At 30.2% G+C, this 17,736-nt stretch overlaps 1 protein-coding gene across 4 annotated transcripts; it reads left to right on the top strand.

Moving 5' to 3' along the window:
• The first annotated feature begins 974 nt into the window (after positions 1 to 974).
• On the top strand, positions 975 to 16,767 carry LOC123693862 (inactive pancreatic lipase-related protein 1-like). Of its 4 annotated transcripts, none has more exons than XM_045639119.1 (8): positions 975 to 1,121; positions 8,621 to 8,678; positions 9,244 to 9,382; positions 10,755 to 10,868; positions 13,303 to 13,454; positions 14,149 to 14,369; positions 14,712 to 14,868; positions 15,219 to 16,767. In XM_045639119.1, exons 1-8 carry the CDS (start codon positions 1,073 to 1,075, stop codon positions 15,337 to 15,339), a joined length of 1,011 nt encoding a protein of 336 aa, XP_045495075.1. In that variant the 5' UTR covers positions 975 to 1,072; the 3' UTR covers positions 15,340 to 16,767. The 4 variants fall into 4 exon arrangements, with proteins under 4 accessions (XP_045495075.1, XP_045495074.1, XP_045495073.1 ...); XM_045639118.1 differs by having other exon boundaries at positions 14,149 to 14,378; XM_045639117.1 differs by lacking the exon at positions 975 to 1,121 and adding an exon at positions 7,733 to 7,847.
• The last annotated feature ends 969 nt before the right edge of the window (positions 16,768 to 17,736 follow it).

Below are 17,736 nucleotides of genomic sequence, written 5' to 3'. Positions count from 1 at the left end.
TTGTATTTTCTTGGACAAAATGTATTTTGTGTAGGCATGCAATTTAAAATAGTTTAGCAACTGATATGAGTAGATAGTGTGTTGGCTGAGAAATATCATCGGTTATTCTCGGTTAATTCGGTTGCTGTCCTTTTAGTAGGTAAGGTACGTAATAATTAATTTACCCAAGATACTTAATTATTAGTATAATTTCTTTACTTTTTTGAACCGGTTAATGGTAGCTAGTCATTATGTACCTACTATTCGAGTAATGCACTGATCAATGCACTCGTCATAAAACCTTATACCCTTCCAATCTGCTTTATAATAAGGTACTAATAAAACATTGATCAAGGAAAAAAAACGTAGTCATATTCAACGAAAAAAGAAGACAGGATAAAAAATATATTTTGAATGAATAAATGACTAAGCAGTTATTGCAAGTAAAATATATAAACAGCAAGTTGTTTAAAATATAATATGATAGATATGTACAAGTTATTAATCATCAAATAGCCAACTTAAAAACAATTTTTTGTCGAAATTGGACGCTTGTTTTGTTTGGATATTATAATATAAATTGTTATTTATATTTGGTCCAATACTGATAGAAATCCGTCATGAAACAATTTTAATTAAAATTCATAACTGACCCGGCTAGTACCTGTCTAAATTGTTGACCTAAATTTTGGCACAATTGGCCTAATTGAGGCATCGGGATGTCAGATTTCCATTTACTCCGATGACACGCTACGATGTGAAATCTGCTTGGTTCCACTCGACGTTAAGAGCACTCCCGTTTCTAATTAAGGATTAATTGAGTAAGGGTATGACGGAGAGCCTCTTTGTCGCCGAGTTCTAACGTGCTAAAACATCGCTAATACTTTGGCGCGAAAAGTGTTAGCGTTGTTGTTACGCCGCAGTGCTTTCTCGACACCACTAATTACTTTGATACATGGCGTAACTACATTTTTCAGTTTTCATACGCCGGGCTTCAGTAGTTTGCGTACTAGGTCGGAAATGTGATGTGAATTGTGAATACAAGTCGGCACTCAGTTGGCCGCCACGCGCTGTCGGCGATACACGTAGCGCAATGTTTCGTGCAGTGTCAGTTGGCTGGAAGAAATACTGGTGGGGAACAGGTACGGAACTACAATTACGACATCCTCAATGGAGCAGCTCTGTCATAATCCCATCCGAATTCAATAACATATCGAATATATACAGGATTTAAATTAAACCCGCGAAATAAATCTGGGTGACATTTTTTTAAGTGCAAACTTTTCTCGGTCAGTGAGCATTGCTTATAAATGGAAAGTAGTTTTAAACTCGAGTGGTGTATTTTAATGCAATAGGAAATGACTAAAATATTTAGTTGCTCGATAGATGTTAATATGGGCAGTGAATTGGCAGCAAATGGAGCATTGTGATCGAGATTCGCGGTATTCATTTGTATGTATCACAGTATGTATGCTTGTATAGTATAAACTATTTGCGTGTTCCTTCGTTCATATTCGGTTGGATGTCGGTTATTTCCGACGCACGTGGGCTCTTTTGACAGGTGATACGCGAAAACGTTTTGTTTGAGTAGATAGCAATGTGTCGGTGATAAATGTAAATATAAACAACGCTAGGTAGAGCGTAATCTTATCTAACGGATTGCATTGCTTCCCTCCTTGATCTATTTCCTTCTTGCCAAAAATAAAAATTGTATCTCCATAATATGATCTTATTTTTTAGCTATTTAGTTTAAAATTGCTAATTATCTGAGATAGAAATATTTAAAACGCGTAAATCATTCTTCGTCATTGTGAATGCTATAACCGGTTGCTAATTGTATCATAATTGATTCAATTATTGAAAAGAAAAGATATGATAAAGATAAAAGGTATTTAGAACAGGTATCGATACAAGATTTTATAAGAATGATTGCCAACTGGGTTTATATAGAACTAGCTTTCCACCCGCAGCTTCGCCCGCGCAGTCAAAGAAAAACCCGCATAGTTCCCGTTCCCGTGGGAGTTCCGGGACAAAACCTATCCTATTTCCCGGGGTAAAAAGTAGCCTATGCCTTTTCTCGAGTATCAAAATATCTCTATACCAAATTTCATGCAAATTGGTTCAGTAGTTAAGGCGTGATTGAGTAACAGACAGACAGACAGAGTTACTTTCGCATTTATAATATTAGTATGGATGTAGAGTCCCGCTCTCTATATTCCTAGATATATTATTTTACTATAGCTATTTTAATAATGCAGAAATAACATTTAGTGCGTTTGATGTATATTTACCAAATTTTAAGTATAGTTCAATTAGGTCATAGTTTTTTTTCTTGACATTCACTTCATTATATTTAATGAAAAATGGATAAGGCCTATATTGTATTTAAGATCTTACCAAATTAACTTAAATGTGGGCTTTCACATTCTTTTTTAATTATAAAATAAACCTTGTAATTTTAATTGAAATTTGTAAAAAATTTGGTAGAACAAAAATGATAGAGCGATATTTTTTTCTTTTTTCGTGGTTGAAATTTAAATACTCTTATTTTTTATATTTAAATTACGTGCATATGTTTCTGGATAAAAGTAATTTTAATTCCTTTGTACTGTTTCTATTCTACAACTTGAATGCATTAAAATTATTATCAATCTCTAATCAATTAAAATTGTGATAATTATTTAATACATTCATTCTTTTTACCTCGTACTCAATCAGAGCATACTGCAATTTAACAGCGAGAAGGAACGTTTTGTTTTACCTATAAATATGAATCCCTTCAGACAACAAGCTTCTATTTTCATCTACGCTATTTTGTTATATTATATAAATAACCTGAATGGATGACGTTACCAAACGGAATCCCGCGTCGTCCCCAGCTGTTACGTCATTAGGGATGCAGTTTACGATGCATAAAAATTAATCACTGTTTTTCAATCTCTATATAGTATAATATACGTAATATAAAATACTCGTGTTAGTTAGTTACAAAACTCCTCCAAAACGGCTGCACCGTTTCTCATGAAATGTTGTGTGTATATCGGGTAGGTCTGAGAATCGGCCAATATCTATTTTTCATACCCCTCAGTGATAAGAGGCGGAACCTGGCGGAACAATGTCCATATAAAATCATGTGCTATTTTTTACACATGAATGCTATGAGTTACCTACTTCAGCTGATTGAAACTTTGCGTGTACATAACTAGGTACATAATTATGTACGACAATTAATTAGCCAATGTCTTCATAATGAAATGATTACAATGTGTTGTAAGACGCTGTCTTTGTAAATCAAAGCTATATAATTTACAAACAATTACAACGCGTTAGTAACGCAGTTTCAAATAAGTTAATTAAAAACTTTGCGATAATAACTAAATATATTTTTTAAACACAACTTTTTTCGAGGTAGGTATTCAAAAGATGAGTAAATCTATATTAAAACATTTAATTTATGACTAACCGGTTGGCTTTGTTGGTAGTGGCCCTGCCTTCCAAGCCAGAGGGTCTAGGGAGCTTAGGTCGTGGTTTCGATTCCCACACGGAGCAAATGTTTGTGTGATGAGCATATATTTTTGCTGTGTCTGGGTGTTAATTATCTATATTTGTAGATATAAGTATATTTTATTTAAAATTATATATGTATATACTATGTTTATCAGCCATCTGGTTTCCATAATACAAGCGAAAGCTCAGTATGGGATCAGATCGTGTGTGAAAATTGTCCCGAAATATTTATTTATTTATTTTATTTATTATAATTAGTATTAAGATAGAATAGATATAATATATAATATAATATAATAGTATAGATATAATATAGAATTAAGATTCCAATCTTTCGAATGAGTAGGTACCTTACTTTTTAAGATAAAATAAACGTACTTATAATCACTTAGATAAAAAATCTGTGAGTTAATTTTAAACGTTTACAATTTACATATGAACTGCACAAGACCAATATTTCAAAAAAGGAGTAGACTTTAGACTTCAAGATATACCTAGGTACCTATACTACAAAATTTTCCAAGGCAACGTACCGCACATCGATTTTCAATTCAGTCATTGTTTATGACGCAATCACTTATCAATAATCAATATTATGCATTTCAATGATTTATCTCATATGCGTATTAATATTGCATGTTTTAGTTACTGTTGCATATAAATTAACTAGCTTTCCGACCGCGGCTTCGCCTGAGTTTCCCAAGAAAAACCCGCATAGTCCCCGTTCCACTGGCATTTTCGAGATAAAACCTATCCTATGTGTTAATCCAAGTTACCCTCTATATGTGTGCTAAATTTCATTAGTGTATGCGTGAAAGAGTAACAAACATACATACACATACATCCATCCAAGGTTAGATTCATATAATTCTGTAATGTTCTAATGAAGTGAAATATAACATAGATGAAACGTTAGGAAAAAAAAGACGTGTGGCACTGGACATGCCTTCAAGCCACACCTCCGCCCGTCGGAGTGGGAAGCGTGAGGTTTTTTCGTTACGGAATTTCTCCCCGCGCTCAAGGCCCGCGATAGAAGCTATGCAATAGCTTAATAATAGCTGAATCTCATAAATCTATCGTAGAGCTTGGAATAAAAATGAAAATTATGTGGTTATTTTTTCACACAGCTTGAAAAAGGAAACTACAATATTAATTTTTGCTTCTACAAAATAATTTTACATTTCTGTGATACCTAGTATTAGTATAGTAAGGTTAAATGCAAAAAGCAAATACTTACATTCACTACACTATTGACATAATGTTATAAAATTGTATAAGTAGTGTCGTAACTAACTAATATCAATCATTTAATAGAGTTATAAAAAATCAACCCAAGGTCAATAACTTAAGATACGCAATTAGGACATTCCTAATACAGAAAAAACGTTACTAATAACAAAAAGCTTTTAGAACTACATCAATATCGCATTTACCGAAAATCAACTAGCTTACGTCTTCCCTTTTGTATATTCTTTCGTTACTAGCTTTTCGCCCGCGACTTCACCCGCGTATTAAAAGAAAGCACCCGTCCCGTTCTCGTTGAAATTCTGAGATAACAACTATCCTTTGTCCTTTCTCGGGTCTCAATGTACCAAATGTCATCTAAATCGGTTCAGTGTTTGAGGTGTGAAGCAGAGACAGACAGATGGAGCTCTACATAAATACAAAACTATTCATAATCTTGCAATATTTAAGATTCATTGAAGCAAAATTAATTCAATAACATTGTTACATATTTCCACAACATTATAGTACGATACGTGATTATATTAAAAACAATTACCTAATAAATCTAAACAAATGTATTTGAGTTCAGTATTAAAATAATAAACGTATGCAAATGTTCTTTACACATTAAAAATGTTAGTTATTTTTTGTATACAACTTCGATAAAATGCGCTTTCAACTTGTCGGCATGCCATAAGGTTATGACACTCCAACAGATAGTCTTCTATGAATCTAAACTTCGCTATCTGGGTCACTGCAATGGATTGAATACACGTCATATCAATCACTTTTATTATGCTTGTAATTTATCTTTACGTTGTAAATGAATTGCTTTCAAAATCGTGTTTAACTTAAATTTCAGAATGTATATTATAAATTATAATATTCATTTGCTTTTAAACAAACGGAACGAAGGGAAGAATGTTAGTACTTTCAGCAAACTATTGTTAAAAAAATAAAATTTAATTATTTAATAAAAAAATATTTATTAAGTACATATTCCATACTCTTTAAAACAATTATCACTCTTGATAAAATGGTAAAAATAAATAACAATAAACAATATAGAGTAACACTTAACTCTTACTATGGCGTTCGCGTTACAATGAAAAAACATCATAAATATTCAATAAATACCATTCTAAAAGAAGCATAAAGTACTCCGTATTTTTTGTTTGAAGAAGAATTTCTCTCAAACCGGTTGAACAGATAGACAAGCGATGTTCAGTCAACTGTATGGGCAATTAAAAAAAGTTAATAACTATGAACTTTGCGCTAAATAGGACATCTATTGTAATATACAACTATAAATCTATACTAATATTATAAGGCTAAAGAGTGTGTTTGTTAGAGCACTGGTCCGGTTTGAAAAATTCTTTAGATGTTAGATAGCCCATATATCGAGGAAGACTATAGGCTTTATCATCACGCTAAAGCTACAAAAAAAACAGGAGTGGAGCAATGCGAGTAAAACCTCGGGGAACAACTAGTGGATTTAGATATTATAAGGAATAATAATTTTATATAGCGAGATATTTATTAAAGGAATTTAAGAACAGAGTAGGAATTCCATATAATTATTTAAAAAAACAAGTTAAGTGTGATACGGATTTACATCAATTCAATCGAAAGCTCTACACTGTTTTTATGTAATTACGGATTTTAATGTTATTTCTAATCTTTGACATTAACAAAAATTGGCTCATTTTAATACCAGACGTCATATTTGCTAAATTTAAATACTCATAAGCACGCAATTTTTTTGAACAAAACCCATATAATATATTAACATTTAACCATTACAAGAAATAACACAATCATAATATTATTATAAAAACTAATGAATGATATGACGTTATTTACGATTTTATATAAGTTTTCATTTTAATGTTCACAGATAACAGTTGTCAGAATGCTGATAACATTAAACAGCAACTTTCTATGATTACTTTCTTATCGTTTAAATAGCGGAATAGAGATATAAGACCCTCCCGAAATTTAAAACAAAACAATTCAAAGCCCAAAAATCAAAGCTGATTTTTATTTTTCCTAAAGTTAATATAGTTATTAGTCCACAATCTATCTATGTTAACATAAGGACATAATACATACCTAATATACAATAAAGTATATTTTTATAATTATGATAAATATATCCTAAAACCTAATTTCCTACGTCAAATATGTACGGATTTTCCCTATTTAATATTCAAATAATTTTTCATATTTCCTTCAAACAATAATAATATAATGTTATTACTTACATGTTGTTTTTATGATAATTTCAAGGTCTATAGTTAATTCGAATAGCAATTTATAAATTACAATTGATTTTGGTGGGTTTATTAATGCTTATATATAAGCTTATATATAAACTCAAGTATCATATTGTACCTACCAATAATAAAAATATAATTTGGTAAGAATATGAGAAATCTGTTTTAATATCTACAAGAGACAAAAAGAAATATAATAAGAATATTAAAGTAAGTTTTAATTATATTTATAACAATAATTTAATTAAGAACCTGATGATATTAGATGATAAAGAATCTGAAGATATTTTAAGGAATGATATTCACAACCTTTCCTTTCGGAACTTTATTTTATTTCTGAACATTTTCAGAATTAATAATTATTGCAATAAATTAATTCCCTTTTCAATCTCAATTTTTACTTATTAATCAATGTTATTGGGTTTAGCACACGATTTCTACCTAAATTATATAAACCGTCTTCTTTGTAAATTGTAAGTATGTATATCAGAATATCAGTTAACTCTTATTATTTATCTGATTAATGAACTTATTTAAAATGTATAGGTCACGTCCATTCTTGGAAAATTATAATTGTGGGTAATTTAATAGACGTCAAATGGTTTTTCTGAAGGTTTCTATAATAATTCACCCACACGCTAACCGTAATAGAGCAAAATGATCAAATAATAGACCTACAAGTAAACAGTAATTTTTATATAAGCATGACTGCGTTTGTAAAGAGTCCATTTGAAGTAAATCGATCTAACGTACGTTTTAAAGAGATACAAAATATGTGTTCTAGAAGCTTAATTTTGTTTTTAGTTTATCTATTTTTAGAAAAAGGAATAACCAGTGCTGATCAGCAAACTTTAAAAGGTTGGATTTGATATTGTTAATCTATAACTACCTATATAATTAAATTCCGCTGTTGTTTAAGATCATAATAAAAATATTCTGTATGAAATAGAGCGAAGACTCTATATTACTCTAATTTCCAACATTTCAACCATAGATAAAAGTGAACTTCTTCTCTCATAAAATTGTGTAATTATGTAAATAAAAGATATATTTCCTATTTAAAATTATTCAATTATGTTTTTTGATAATAGTAAACATAACTTTTATTTATTTATCTATAAAAAATTCGTATATCTTAAAGATTACTTTTATTCTAATTAGGATTATTAATACGCTCTTATCCTATATTCCGGGTTTTGGTAAACATTTCTTATAGATAAGACTGTCATATCTACGTTACATAATAATATCTAATGTTTCTATGATTTATTATTTATTTCTGATAAGATTATTGCTAAATATTAACAACGTTGTATACAAGGTGGCCTGTCAAGGTTAAATCAATCAGGGACCTTGATTTTGACGTCTTAAAAAAGTTTATGAGTTGCAAAAATACCATAATTTATAAGTAGCATGTATAATAATCATATATATGACTATCATATATCGATATTATAAAATTTATTTTATTACAATAATACAATACCAAATCCACACAAGAAAATTCCTAAAATTAGATTTTATGAAGCATAAACATTTCTACGTAAAATAAATTAAGCAAGCTTTAATTAAAATAATACTTATTTCTTAATTTAAGAAGAATAACAATTTAAATGTGGTTTTTATTTCAGGTGTTTTGCCAGACAGAACGAATCGGGTCGAAGATATTTACCTACGATTTTATAATGGGTAATTATTTATAAACAATTTTATATTATTTCAGAATTGTTTGCATTTTAATAAAGAAATATAAAATTAAATTATTGAGATAACTTCGTGTAGTCTATGCATATAACTAAATCAAGGGAAAACACAGAATATTAAATTCAAAAATATGACGAAGGTATAATGAATCTAATAATATTATACAGACCGTACTTCATAGGCATGTCATATGCTTAACAAAAAATATACAACCAAACCTTGAATTAGAAAAAAAATAAACACCTATGTATCAGTTTGTCTTATGTTTACATCAAGCCTAGTGAAGCGTCTGGCTCATTATAATATTTATACAAAAAAAAACTTCCTCTTAAATCACTCTGTCTATTAAAAAAAAATCACATCAAAATCCGTTGCGTACTTTTACAAATTTGAGCATACATTAAGGAAAAGAAAAAGCTTTTGACTTTGTATTATACTTTGTAATAATTTGAATAGTTATTATAAAACTAAATAGCAAACCCATAGTAACTTTTTAAATTACCATTTCAAACAGAGGAGGTTCTCAATGAGTTTTTATTAAATTTTACAGAAGTACATGCGAGGAGTACGTCGACATGCCACTGGATCAAGCCCATCGCCTGTTCGACATCAAGGGCTTCGAGAAGAACAACCCCACTGTACTGTACATGCACGGCTTCATTGAAACGGCTCAACAGGAGAGTATACAAGTGCGTATTGGTTGCGAGGAAATTTAATTCCCTAATGTAGGGGGTATTAATTATTATAATTAATAATAGAGGAAATTTAATGACGACGCGGTCGGCGCAGTTGTAGTCAGTCAGTTATTTGTTCTTGGGTCTGGGTGTTATTATCTATATATGTATTTATTAAATATTATATTTATCGTCGCCTAGTACCCACAACACAAGCCTTAATTGAGCTTACTGTGGGTTTGTGTAATAATGTCCTATAATATTTATTTATTATTTATTTATTTATTAATACCTCTACATATGAAATTGTCTGTAGTTAACGCTATTCAAGACAAGTCTAGCGTAGAGTAAATAAAACTAGGTAATATTGTATCGTAGAACTATTGGTCCATGGAGGACGTATTTTTTATTTATGTGTTCAATGTTCTTTTTCAATATCAAATTAAAAATAAAGCCATACAGAATACTTAATAGTAGCTAACGCTAACCCGGCCTAAGCGGTAAAGAACAGCTAATACCTAAATGAACTTGGATTATGCTATGTTCTGGGTTTCTCAGCTTTTGCCTTTACGATAATATTGTAATTTATAAATCGTGTTTTATATCCGTCCTTAATGACTATAACAACTTAAATTAAATACATTTTGTGAAATTTTTGATGAGAAAGTTTAATTCATATCTGAAAATGGAAATAGTTGTTACATAGTTAATTAACCGACTTCAAAAAAAAGGAGGATTTTATCAATTCGGCCGGTATGTTCTTTTTTATGTATGTACACCGATTACTCCGAGGTTTCTGAACCGATTTACGTGATTCTTTTTTTGTTCGATGCGAGATGGTGTCGAATTGGTCCCATAAAAATTTTATTCGGATAGGCCCAGTAGTTTTTATTTTATGAGCTTTTTTGTCTGTATTTGTAAATGTTGCAAGTGCAAGTTTGAAGTCGGTTGTTTTTAACGCAGTTATTGACTTGTACTTTTTGATTTGCAATTTACCTTTTGAGCAACAGAGAAGGAAAAACATAGATTTTATGTAAATATAGCACTAGACAACATCGGTGATTTCGTCCATGGTTAAACATTTGTACCATGTCTCAAAGACAAGGTAACGCAGTGTCAAAGGACAGTTTTTTTCCAGAGCTGTTATTACTTCTGACTTTATTGTTAAATTACAATATTTTAATTTAACAAACAATTAAATTTGTATCATTATGAGCATTACTGAAATATTGTTTTGAAGAAAAATAAGTTTTTTTTACAATGATCAAAATATACCTAATGTGTAGATGCCCGATTATAAAATACAAACGTTTTATCTCAACAATAACAAAACATAAATAATAGACAGTTATACACTATTTTTAATAGCATCGTATTTTCCTTTCAGGTCATGGTTAGCGCCTACTTAGAGTCGAGGCCTGATACAAATGTCATTCTGATCGACTGGTCCAACATGGCCCACGGATCTTATCTAGTCAACGCAGCGAGAAACACGAAAAAGGTAAACTTTTTAAATAGATGTTTAAATTAGTATGAAAATGAGGGAGGTAAATTGCAGAGCAATCCTACTTATCCTACTAATACCTATTAGCATAATTTAAGACTTGTAAGTGGGTATGGATATTTCAAACAGCTTATCGGATCTGTATGAATAATAAATAATAATAAATAGCCTGGAAACTACTACCACGGCTATTTTTGATGCGACTTTACAACATACAAACCCCGCGAGATGCAAGATCAAGCTAATCCTAAATAATATTATGAAGAGCACAAAAAAAACACGTCATGATCCTAATAAGCATGACAAAAATCATGACAACGCACGCGGGGGTCATTCATAATGACTTCCTGCCATTTGGCATCGCATTTACATAATAGATTCATATATATATTTTACATATGATATGTTTATTTTTTTTATGTATATTTTTATTTTATAGTATTTAGTTTATAATCTTTATCAAATAATATTTTTATTATCTTTGTATAACATTATTATTTATTTATCTTTGCGTATACTTTCTACCAACCTACCTCCTATTTCTAGTTTATTATTTATCCTTCTATCAGTTGGTTGCCTGGAAGAGATCACTCTTGAGTGATAAGGCCGCCTTCTGTGCTGTTTTTCTTTTAGAATAAGTTTTGTTTGTATTGTATGTATTTTGGCAGCACAATAAAGAGTATAAATAAATAAATAAATAAATAATATTCGCCTTCCGGGTTTTTAACTAAACTATACAGTATAATATTTTTTTTTGTTGTTGTTAATTTATATTTCTGCCTTTATATTTATGTAGATATTTTATATGTATAATGTTTCCACTATCTTCAAAAAATAATTCCGTTGTATGGTAGTTTACTTTAATATTTATGTATAACTAGGTTTCTGCCCGCGACACTTTATCTAAAACCTAATAAATGATATACTAAAACCTTCCTCAAGAGTCACTCTATCTATAAAATATAATATAAAAACATACTTAAGGAAGAACAGTTAGCGGCGTTTTATACAATGTCACTGACTACTATTACCTCAACAAAGTCTGAATCACTATTCATAATAATTGGTCCCAGATACCCTTTGTAGAACTAAACAGTAAACACCACCACGCAACAACCTTCTTGAGTTATGCAATAAAATTTGAATAACTCTTATTATTGAACGTTATAGAAGTCGTAACTAATTATAAATTATTTAGAACTAGCTTTTCGCCCGCGTAGTTCCCGTTCCCGTGGGATTTCCGGGATAAAACCTATCCTATGTGTTATATCCCTATATCCGTCATACCATCAGGCAATATTTTTGAGGATTTTTTTTATGGATCAGTATAGTATTTAATTTCTTCATGACCTTCTTTAAAAAGCGATTCATGAAGAATTTGCTAATGCTTCAGGCAATCAGTTAAGTTAGTCTAGGTCGTATGTGCTTAGCAAATTTTCCACTGATTAAATTACGAACTGCACTATTTTTTAAATTAGCTGATACATTGGGTTTCTTAAACAAATCTAATTGGGAAAATTTAAAAAGGAATGTTAGTAAGTAAACTGAGACGGGTGAGTTTCTTAATATCACTTGACTTGTTATAATTACGTGAAGAACAAGTTCCACTAAAACTTGAACAATATTCGTACCCATTAAATGTTTTACTTCACGAATAAAAAAATTATGTGTTTTATGTAAATACCGTAACCTATTAAACTTTCAAAAGGAGAACATTGTTTTCACAATTTCTTGTTTGGTTTATTATTCATAAAAATGTAAATTCTTTTGTTACAAGAATCTAATGACCTCACGGAACAGGTCTCTGGTTAATCACGTGAAATAAATGCGGTTAAACATATTGTAGCATTATGCAATATACTGTTTATGTGTAGATAAAGTTTTATTTTTATCTGTTATTTTTATTAAGATGTAAAACGTTAGATGATAGAGATAAATATCTACTTATGTATATTTTAATCATATCCCTAATTGTTCTGGATACAAACTAAATACTGAATATAAAAGTAACTGTTGTTTGTAGTATTATAAGTTTTTTTTGGGTTTTCAGAATGTGTCATGGTCATAAATCACCATGAATTTTATCCAATGCTGTTCAACTTCGCAATCATTCGCAAAATATTTTCCTTGTTCCTCTAAGATTATTGCAATATCAGAAGTTTAATAAAATGTGCAATATAATTTCGCTTTAAATCATTAGTCAGCCTTAACACTAACAACCTTGCTGTAATTTTAACTTTCTTATATTTCAAGGAGAAGTGAAAAGGTGCGTTTAACACTTTTAAAACTTTTTATCGACTAAACTCTATAGTCCATTCACAATAAGAATGAAGGAATATAGGTTCCAATAGATATACCTATTCGTATATCAGTCAAAAGAATATAAAATATATTTAATTATTACAGTATTAATTATGTAAATTGTTTCCAGGTGGGCGCTGCAACTGCGGAGCAAGTACATAAACTTATAGATGCGGGTTTGCCTCTAGATAAACTGCATCTAATCGGACATTCCCTTGGAAGCCATGTAGCTGGCTACCTAGCGAGAGAACTTAAGAATAAATATAGGAAAACTGTTAAAAGGTACCGCCAATATTTCAATGTTGAACTGTGATCACGCAAGTAATAAAAGTCCTTGATTTTTTATTCTAATACTTACAAGCCACAGAGGTCAGTAAACTCCAACAAGATTTATAGTAAGGTTGAATGTCTTAACATGGAAAATACGAATAATCAATATATTTACCTAAATAATGTTTTATTGTATCCGTTTACATATTCAATAATGCGTTTTTATCATTTCCTAAGTAGATAAATCTTAAACATTTTCGCACGATAAGTATTTTTTATCGCTAGTATTTATCATTGTCTATCGTAAGTCGTAATATACGCTCTACTTACAAAGCCGGAACCTAGCAAATCTGAGCTATATTAAATGTGTATAAACTATAAATATGTAAATATATATTTATACACATTTAATATAGCTATATATTGTGCTATTTGCCGCTATTGGTGAATCTAATCAATTCACATATCTCGAGATTCATTTAAAATTAAATATACTAATTATACCTGTAATATGTAATATACCTACCCGTTACACATACCTGTTATACTCATTCAAGGCTACGTATTAAATAATTTATATCATAGAGACGCATTTATACATGTAGATCCACAGAATATAAAATCAAAATGTATCAAAGTCAATCAATAAACTATCATCCTGTTCTGTATTCCATATCTTTTACGTAATGTAAATCATGAATTCTAGGGTAACAGCATTAGACCCCGCCTTCCCAGCGTTCTACCCAGACGGTGTGGTCATGGAGCACATAGTGGACAAAGACGCTGAGTTTGTAGATGTAATTCACACAGACGCAGGTGGTTACGGCGCGCCAGTCCGCACAGGGAGCGCTGACTTCTGGCCAAACGGAGGCAAAAGCGTCCAACCCGGGTGCCCGAGATTCGCACCCGTCCCCCTATCTGATGACAGTAAGTATAGTAAGTAGAGAACTGTGAAGTAACTTCTTAATTTGGTGGAGCACAGAATTGTGGCTTATGGACAAGTGGCATAGGTGGTAGGTGGCAATGGTATTCAGATATGTCTTATGAGCTGTCTTTTGGTTGTAGGTATGCCTTCTCTATATTTTCTTTTCGGAAAGGTTGAAGTCTATGTCGTCTATGTCTCGGAAAGATCATTACATGCTTGCATTATGAAAGCAACAAATATCCAATTTGAGCTTACAAATGTTATCATCATTCATCGTACTTCAAAGCAATACATAAATAATAACTTCCTCGGACTAAAAATCTATTCTTCTCAAATTCTTCTAGACTTATGCAGTCACTGGCGTTCTTGGAGATTTTATGCGGAATCCGTGCGGAACCCTGAAGCATTTCCCGCATCTCCAGCGGATTCCTACCACAAGTTCAGAGAAAATCCGTCCCCAGAAGTTGGTATGGTGTACATGGGAGCTAATTGCGATCCAAGGTAATAGACTATTGTATGTAGCAGTTCTTAATATTTTAGATATCCTGTAAAAGGGATTGGATCTTGTGTATTTACGGATACTAAATAGAAAGAAATCTATACGGATAGAAAATAAATAAAAAAGAAAATCTTGAAACGTTTTTTTATCAGTTTGTTTTTTTTTTCTACAATTTTAAAGTCAAACCAATTTCGAAAAAAATACTAGATGAAGAGCAGTAATTTTACAAGTTAATTTCAATTTAGAACATGATCATTTTTATGTCGAAATAATGCGATAGGTACTTACATTCCTTTTAACAAAAATAATACATAAATATAATATGTAATTAAGTATGTTATTTCAATTACAGTGCTCGGGGATCCTATTATCTAACGACGAATGCTGCTCCTCCTTTCGGAAAAGGAATGGAGGGTATTTATTATAAGAAGAAGAATAAAAAAGCAACAAACGGCAAAAACAATATGAAATAAAGTACTGGGAATAGGTTATGTTTATTTGTATATGCGTATAATGGTCAGGTGTTTGTTATTGTATATTTTGTAAATACTCTCGTTCTGTAAAACTATAAACATTATTCATATTCAGTAGCATTTTAAAAATATCTCATAAATATTACTTGCATAACAGTCTTGTAGAAAAAATATAGAAAGGTATGGAACCATGAAATACGTATACATTTACATACCTATGTAGATATTATAAATCTGAATATATGACTTATTTCCTTACTCTTATAGTATTGTGATAATATAAAATCATGTATTTGTGGTGAAAGTATTAAATATTATTATATCTTAAATAAATCTGATATCATTGATGCGGGGCCAATATATTAGATATTGCTTTTGCATATCAAGAAAACTTTAATGATGTAACTACGTATGTATGCTTTAAAATGAGAAATTTTAATCGTAATGAGCTTTGTCTAACAATTGTATGAAATATATAGACGTTTAAACGTTTATTGCTTATTCAAAGCGAATGATAAGTAGAATCATTAGGACCTGATTAGGATAATTCTTATTGGTAGTGGTGAAATGACATGAAAAAAATAAAGTTATTGATTAAGGGAAAAAATAATACTGGGATTGATAATGTCCAAGGCAATCCTGCAGCCTTGAAGCAATCATACATACTATGCGTACTTATTGTGACCAATTTATCCTCATAGAATACGATAAATATCGTCCAAATTACAATCTCAGTTAAATAAGGTCAGAGTCTCAAGTATGTATGTGCTTAGAATAATATAATATTATCAATTATGTTAAAAAATCATTTGTATGGTTTATATAGTCTTCTAATTAAATCACAAAATATTCACAAGAATCTCTTGAATTAAACTTTGTATGGCATCACAATTAAAAAATGTTCTGTGATTATACCTAAAGATAAAATACAGTTTTATTTAAATTTGTTTTTGCAATCATCGCAAACATATAAGTTTTCCATAAAAATATATTTTTTTTTTTTGTTTTTGTTATGTATCTTTTTATAATACACGCCTGTGATTCAGATTTTAATCATTAGTATAGGAATAGAAATTAGTATTTACGCACAATATTACAACGAAAAATTACAATGTATAAAGTAATTTAACTTCTTATATTAGTATGTACTTAACACTCCCTGCTATTGCTATGTCATCACACCTACACTTTAGTATAATAATTTTTTTATAAGTATTAGGTGAATTTACATTTATTTAAAGTTAATAAAGCAAAGAATTATGTATGACACATTAAAAATAATAAGGTATTAATTAGAAAAAGCGGCCAGCTACTTTGCTATCTTTATAATCATTATCATCACATCCTTAGATCTATTTCTATTTCTACTTTTACTGTATCTACTTCAAAGGATTATGTAATGTATTTATACATAAAGAGTAAGACAAATTTTTGTTTATTTTTTATCCCTGTCTCACACTTTACTGAAAACTTATGGTAGAGTCTTTGTTGACTTATAAAATTTATTTGTATACATGCAGTATACCAGCAACAGAGCTCAATTTAATTGCTTTTACCAAGAGTAAAAAATTTGTCGACATTGAAATTAACAAAATATACATATTATTCTTTTCAATTATTGCAATGAGAAGAGAATTTTATTCAGGGAATCTTCGTATGATTTTAGGCCATAAAACTTTGTTTCTAGAAATGCATACTTAAGCCTTTTCATTTTTAATATAATAGATATTCTTCTTAATATATATAAATCTCGTGTCACAATGTTTGTCCTCAATGAACTCCTAAACCACTTAACCGATTATAATAAAATTCGCACACCATGTGCAGTTCAATCCAACTTGAGAGATAGGATAGTTTTTATTAAAAAAAAAACGTAAACATGTAGGTACCACGGGCGAAGCCGGGGCGAACCACTAGTATTCATATAGAGATTGGTTATCATATTCCAGTGAACACATAGTTAAATGCATGCGTTTTGGGAAAATAAAACGCGTTTAAGTGTCTTACAAATATATTTTACTATTTACATCACAATACTCTTACTAATGTCTTATGTAAGGTCTGAACTGGTACTTATATTATTATCATACCAATTACTGATAAAATCGTCGCTTCTTAAATATTCGTCGTCCGCCAGAAGTTTGTAATGTACTCTAATCTCATTTGCGACTAAATATAAGCTGAACACCAAGACACCAGTGAGAAGAAACCTGAAAATATAATTACAATATTCAAAGGTTTAATTTAATATAATACTTGTAAACTTGTTTTTTTTTTTCACATTACATAATATATGCCCGTACGCAAGAGTTGAACTACTTTTCACTGTGTAATTGGACTACATTTATGTTTATTCAATTAATATAGAGTTGAAAAAATCAAATTATGACTTTACAT

Source organism: Colias croceus, chromosome 8, assembly GCF_905220415.1.
Source record: "Colias croceus chromosome 8, ilColCroc2.1".
NCBI lineage: Eukaryota > Metazoa > Arthropoda > Insecta > Lepidoptera > Pieridae > Colias > Colias croceus.
The sequence above is the reverse complement of the archived record's forward strand: the minus strand, read 5'-3'. Positions and strand labels throughout refer to the sequence as shown.

Excerpts from the sequence above, each read along its gene's own strand:
- LOC123693862 (XM_045639116.1), top strand. The coding sequence starts at position 7,763 with ATGTGTTCTAGAAGCTTAATTTTGTTTTTAGTTTATCTATTTTTAGAA. Across the intron at positions 7,848-8,620 it reads TGATCAGCAAACTTTAAAAG|GTGTTTTGCCAGACAGAACG; the intron begins GTTGGATTTGAT and ends TTTTTATTTCAG. Across the intron at positions 9,383-10,754 it reads CTCAACAGGAGAGTATACAA|GTCATGGTTAGCGCCTACTT; the intron begins GTGCGTATTGGT and ends TTTTCCTTTCAG.